The sequence below is a fragment of the Chiloscyllium plagiosum genome, chromosome 4 (genome assembly GCF_004010195.1).
Source record: "Chiloscyllium plagiosum isolate BGI_BamShark_2017 chromosome 4, ASM401019v2, whole genome shotgun sequence".
Taxonomy (NCBI): Eukaryota; Metazoa; Chordata; class Chondrichthyes; order Orectolobiformes; family Hemiscylliidae; genus Chiloscyllium; species Chiloscyllium plagiosum.
This window is the reverse complement of record NC_057713.1, coordinates 97,777,353-97,784,286: the sequence shown is the minus strand read 5'-3', so window position 1 is coordinate 97,784,286 and position 6,934 is coordinate 97,777,353. Positions and strand designations below refer to the sequence as shown.

General features: G+C 41.6%; 1 protein-coding gene across 2 annotated transcripts in view; it reads right to left on the bottom strand.

The window, feature by feature from the left end:
• Positions 1 to 1,821: 1,821 nt before the first annotated feature.
• Positions 1,822 to 6,934, bottom strand: part of has2 (hyaluronan synthase 2) — a 30,422-nt gene continuing 25,309 nt past the window's right edge. For both annotated transcript variants that reach the window (XM_043688678.1, XM_043688679.1), the window contains exon 4: positions 1,822 to 4,734. In XM_043688678.1, coding sequence (XP_043544613.1) covers positions 3,805 to 4,734 — 930 coding nt within the window. In that variant the 3' untranslated portion in view covers positions 1,822 to 3,804. The remainder of the gene's footprint in view (positions 4,735 to 6,934) is intronic.

Sequence of the window (6,934 nt, the reverse complement as noted above, 5' to 3'; positions counted from 1 at the left end):
TCTCTATTCTAATTTCCCCGATTCCATACATTCTTCCTCCTTCTATCTGTCCTGCATCCTTCTCTCTCTTTCGCCATTTTCAAGTCCTCTGTCCACATCCAAATTCCTCTGATTCTCGGTCCCCAATTCTAAGTCCATCCCCATCCATCCTGAGTTCGAAGCTCTTGTCTCTCTCTCTCTCGCTCTTTGTCCATTCTTAGTCCTACTCCCCTCTCAGTCTTCAATAAACTGATGGTCTACATGACTGTTGGAACAAGAGCACATCCCTACTCAACATCAGCCTTTAATTCTTATGTTAAAGCCTTTTGTTTTGCATTGTACTCTATTTTAAAACACATTTCCTTTCTTATTGCGTGTCTCAGTGATCCAGATGACTATTAATTTAAGTAGTAGCTGGATAGCAAGCATGGACGTTGAGGAATGGAGCTGACAAAGCTATCCAGAGATGAACTAAAGATACAATGATCACCAAAGAAAAGGGGGAACTGCAAGGGGCTGCCTGGTTGCTGAAATCTCTAGAATGGCTGGATATGTGCATTACTTTCATGAATGTTATATTCTGAATAAATCTGCTCCCTAGCCTAGTTGCAAAATGGTGAACTTCTTTCCAAGTGCGATTTAATTTGATCAGTGGATGCTAGTGGAGCTAACACTGGATACAGGTGGACACATGGACAGACAGTACAATGATATTTATTATTTCTTTCAATTCAAATTATTTCCTCTCTCCAACTTCCTGCCCTTAATCCCTATTCTCAACTCCAAAGAGCATTGACTCAGGTCTCACTACATTTGCAATAACATCCTGGTGACCATATTCTAAGTGTGACAATGACTGTGACGCACAAACCCAACACCAACACAGCAACTTGCCAACAATGGTGATCAGGAGAGGTGAACCTGATGAATCTTCTTTTCCTGAAACTAAAGAGACTTTCAGAACAATTTCAATACAGATGATTACACCAGAGCTAAGGGAGTGAGGAATAGATGGATTAATCCCCTCATCACATGACCACCATGTGATCATTCCCTGCCACATTTCTAAGCAGAGGGAGCTTGGCTGCTCTTAAAACATTTGTTCCCTCCTGCCCCTCCTCTGCAAAGTCTTTTATGACCATTTAAGTCTCCTCTTGATCCATCTTTTGTTTCTTTACTTGTGCCATTAATGTCTTCATTTACATTTGGCATTAAAATCCTTTTTATCATTTCTGCCTCCCACCTGATCACTGACACTTCCTTTTGATTCTTCCCTCTTTCCTTTTTGATTCAGAATTTCTTTAAAAACTCTCAAAAGTTTCCAACAGCTCCCACCATCCAAAAAAGACCAACTTGCCATCCCGATCATCGGTTGAAACATTCACACCCTCTTCCACCACCCCTGCATAGTGGCAGCAGCAATGTGTGTAACCATTCAGCTGCACAGCAGCAAATTAACATGACACCTTCAACAGCACCTTTCAAATCTTTGCCACCTAGACAGATAAGGGCAGCAGACTCATGGAATACCAGCTGCACGTTCCCCTCCTAGCCCTCCCACCAAGACATGGACTGCATCAGTTCCAAGAAAGCAGCTCATCATTACTTTTTCAAGGGACAAGTAATGAGGGACAGTGAAACTGCTGGGATGCGTGACAGAATGTTTTTGAAATTGAACAGTCATTGTTTCCCTCTCCACAGATGCTGCCTAGCCCACTGTGGGTCTGTTCAAACTGGGGCTTTTGTGAGTTGCACAGGCCAAGCGTCAAGCCAGGAGGCTATTGGGACATCGCTTGCCTCTTATATTCTAACTGGAAAAGAATAAACAACTGTGTTGTCTTATCAAAAATATTTATTCACGTAGGAATCATAACTTTATCTATTACAATCTGTATTTTGGAATATGTTGCAATATTGCTTAAATAAATACAGGCAGCTGGGTTAACATTCTACAACGAGTGATATAGGCTACGTAAGACTTCCAGATGTTTGCAAATTTAAGAGATTTAATGATTTGCATGTACATTTTTGGTTATTATTTGCAATAACATGTCAAAAATTATCTTCTAATAAGAAATGTAATAATGCTGAATACACCAAGAAAGTTACCATTCATTCTATTTACTTCAGAAAATGAAGTCAATTCTAACCAGGAAATGTAAACAAAATTTCAGCGTCTAGCAGACGCAATATAGTTACTCATAATCCCAGATGTAAACCTATGGATTCCACCTCCTACTAGAGTGTCTTGTTCACTTATGACAGTATATTCACAAACTTTTTCTTTTCAGTGACAAAGATGAGAATCTCATGTTTCTTTAAAAATGTCATTTGCAATGTTGTTATCAGCATTTAACATTTTCAGTTGCTATTATGTGTGTGTTATGCCCATAAATGTGTTGTAGAAATGTCAAGTCGTCACACAGAAGTTGAGGGGACTACAGCTGGTACTACAGCCATTGACTGTATTGTCTTGCCAGACATCATATAACATTTCTTTTTCTAAGCTAATGTTTCCTTTCTTATAGTGGTATGGGATTATTCCACAACAATCCATTTAAATTCATGCATAATTTCAAGACTTTGGAAAAGATGAATCGCTTTCTGTCAAAATTGTTATTAAGTCGGCCCACAGGATTTTTGGTTTTGCATTTTCACTTAACTTCAGCAGACAAGGATATGGTGAAACAGACTAGGGCTACAATATCTTTCCCATTATCAGCTCACACTTGCAATAGTATGAACGGAAACAATTTTGATTCTTCCCCACATCTCCTTAGCCCATCCCTTGGCAAGTTGGGAGAGTTTAGATTCCCAGGTAACACTTCCTAGTCTAGCCAAGATCCAATAAAGCTCATCCCACTTGGAACAGTTAATGCCAAGTGGCAGTTAACAGTGGGACCTTAATTCCAATTGCCTAGCTTGAAATCTATCACAGAACCTAGCAGTGATATCTCTCTAATTGCCTCTTTAGGAACAAAGAAACCAAGAGACAGATCAACTGCAAAGATGTTCTCTAATTCCACTTTAGTCCATGATCCAAGGTCAATTGTTTTCTTGATGACACTAGACATTTCTTACTGCAATACATCAAAATTGTCATTGGTATAAAATCAGCTGTTGCAACAATTCACATTTTCATTCACATATTCACATAAGTCACTCAAGGAAAGGTTTAATAATGGCAATAAATCTTTGGTTTGATTATTAAAATAGAAACAAACAATCATTAAGATAGGCAGAATTCGGTCTGCTGGTTCCCGTGAAAATACAAATATAGGTAAACTTACACAAAATACTACAACGTCAGCCTATGTTCTGAAAAACATATATAAAAAAAAAGTCAACTTCCAGGCCTGGAAGCCAATAGTTGTAAAGGAGGAAGTATAGTCAGGGCCCATTTACTTGCACACAGTCAATATGGCTTGGTTTGAAGAGACATCAGCTGAGGTTTAATATAAAGGAGTGGGCAGGAGAATTGTTTCAAGCGTTCAAATGCTAAAGTTCACCCCGCCATCCACAAGCACTGCAGGTGAGGTATTCCGAGACACCATCAAGCATTTTGCCCAATGAAAGATTTTTTTTAAAAGTGCAGACATCAAAATGGTCACAATTGCTCCACACAGATTGGTTCCTTCAGCCTGAATTGTATGGCAGATCAAAGGTACTTTCGTTTCTTTGGCACAACCATATGAATATTTATTGCATTTCTTGAAGTGACAGCAGCAATGATTCATATCCTTTGGTGACAACCACCTGTTAATGCCACCAGATGCTCAAGATTTTGTGACGTGTCAATAAGACTGACACATGTGCGTGTAAACATCATACATCGAGAACCATGTCATATTGCTGCTCGCTTCTCCGCCGGCAGCATTTGGTGATAAGCACGACGTACAGAGTTAACAGCAAGACCCAGTAGCAAGCATAGAGGATCGCCCCAATAATGAGAACTGTCTGCTCAGAATCAGAGAATGGATCTCGGGTCTCGTTGTATATAGTATACATGACCCCTCCCAGAAGTATGCTGAACCAGACCGAGACTGGGATCAGCCCAATGAAATTCACCACAATGGTCTTCCTTCCCGACGTCCCCCAGCCCGCTTTGTTTATGGTAGCGATTGCAAACATCTTTGCAGGCAGTAAGCTGGACATGTACAGTACAGAATAGAGAGACATGAAGATCATCACAATGTTGCCCCTCAGGCAGCTGGCAAAAGATGACTTGATGAGACCCACGAGTTGGACAGTGAGGAGAAACAGAAGAATATTCCAAATCCTTCCCCGGTAAAAAAGTTGGATGACAGTGGCTATGAGGAAGAAAGGGAAGAATCCAGTGATTACTGCTTCGTACGTCATCCACAAATGATGCTTGTGGAACCACAGGGCATTGTACAGCCATTCCCTGAAATAGGATTTACTCCAGCGGGTCTGCTGGTTTAACCACCTCAGGTATTGTGTTGGGGTTTCAGTCAGGCATTTCGATCTCGCTGTGTATTTTGTGGCATATCCTAGACTGAGGACACGGTTTGTCAAGTGCCTGTCATCCCCAAAGCTGCACTGTGAACCCAGGAACTCCTGGTTGTACCAGTCCTCCATAAATTCATGGAGTAAGTCATTTCTGTACATCCCTAAGGGACCACTAATGCACTGCACACAGCCAAAGTAGGACTGACAGGCTCTTTCAATGTTAAACGCCATCCAATACCTGACGCTACTAAGGAATGAAATCCAGGAGTCATATTTGTTGAGAATCTGTCAATTGATAAAGAGAAACAGAGGTTATTAGGTCTTATATAATTTATTCCAAGAACAATGTTACAATTAAAGGCACAAAGAGTAGGGGGATCTATTTGTCCATATTTCTCCATCCTTTTTTGGGGGGACAACAAATTAAATAACACCACTAGCATTAGACAAATCATCATGGTAGGATTGATTCCTTCTGTCAATGACACTAGGGCTTGATGTCAAAAGCCTGACAGGTGAATAACAATATCCTGACTGGTCCACTAGTCCACAAGAACTGAATCATCCACTTCTGCAGCTTCTGGCACATCTGGTTGGTGATATTTGTCGGAGATTTGTTTTCTCGCAACTCACCATAAGCCCAGCTGCTTAAGAGTCACACAGCGTATAAAGAGCTATTCGATTTCATTTCCATTTTCACCCTGCTCTTTTCCCGTATTCCTTTTCAAATACTTACCTAATTCCCTTTTGAAATTTGCTATTGAGTCTTCTTCCACCATCCTTTTGGGCATTGTATTCTACAGGTTGTGCAGAAGAAAAAAATCTCCACATCTCCTCTCTGGCTCTTTTGTCAATTCTCTTCAATCTGTATCCTCTGGTTACTCCCTACTACCACTAGAAACAGTTTCTCCCTGTTTACTCTGCCACAACTGTGCACTATTTTGAACATCCCTATTGGAGCTCCTATAACCTTCTGTGCTCTAAGGACGGCAGCCCCAGCTTCTCCAATCTCTTCACAGAACTGAAGTTCCTCGTTCCTTGTATAATTCCAGTAAATCTCTGTCTGCAATCTCTCCTAGGCTTTGACTTCCTACTCACTTCCTCAGGAAAGGATAATGGACAAATGTAATTACATATCGGCCAACAAATGAAATTTCAATTAGAATCATACAGTCAAAGAGACATACACCATGGAAACAGACCCTTTGGTCTAACCCGCCCATGCCGACCAGATATCCCAACCCAATCTGGTCCCACCTGTCAGCACCCAGCCCATATCCCTCCAAACCCTTCCTATTCATATACCCATCCAAATGCCTTTTAAATGTTACAATTGTACCAGCCTCCACCACTTCCTCTGGCAGCTCATTCCATACACATACCACTTTCTGCGTGAAAACGTTGCCCCGTAGGTCTCTTTTTATATCTTTCCCCTCTCACCCTAAACCTATGTCCTCTAGTTCTGGACTCCCCGACCCCAGGGAAAAGATTTTGTCTATTTATCCTATCTATGCCCCTCATAATTTTGGAAACTTCTATAAGGTCACCCCTCAGCCTGCGACGCTCCAGGGAAAACAGCCCCAGCCTGTTCAGCCTCTCTCTGTAGCTCAGATCCTCCATCCCTGGCAACATCCTTGTAAATCTTTTCTGAACTCTTTCAAGTTTCACAGCATCTTTCCAATAGGAAGGAGACCAGAATTGCACGCAGTATTCCAACAGTGGCCTAACCAATGTCCTGTACAGCTGCAACATGACCTCCCAACTCCTGTACTCAATACTCTGACCAATACAGGAAAGCATTCCAATTCAAAAAACTCAATCAAGTTTGTGAGACATGATTTCCCACGTACAAAGCCATGCTGACCATCCCTAATCAGTCCTTGCCTTTCCAAATACATGTACATCCTGTCCCTCAGGATTCCCTCCAACAACTTGGCCACCATCGATGTCCGGCTCACCGGTCTATAGTTCCCTGGCTTGTCTTTACCGCCCTTCTTAAACAGTGGCACCACGTTTGCCAACCTCCAGTCTTCCGGCACCTCACCTGTGACTATCGATGACACAAATATCTCAGCAAGAGGCCCTAAATCACTTCTCTAGCTTCCCACAGAGTTCTCGGGTACACCTGATCAGGTCCTGGGGATTTATCCACCTTTAACCATTTCAAGACTTCCAGCACTTCCTCCTCTGTAAGCTGGACATTTTGCAAGATGTCACTATGTATTTCTCTACAGTCTATATCTTCCATATCCTTTTCCACAGTAAATACTGATGCAAAATATTCATTTAGTATCGCCCCCATTTTCTGTGGCTCCACACAAAGGCCGCCTTGCTGAGCTTTGAGGGGCCCTATTCTCTCCCTAGTTACCCTTTTGTCCTTAATATATTTGTAAAATCCCTTTGAATTCTCCTTAATTCTATTTGCCAAAGCTATCTCATGTCCCCTTTTTGCCCTCCTGATTTCCCTCTTAAGTATACTCCTACT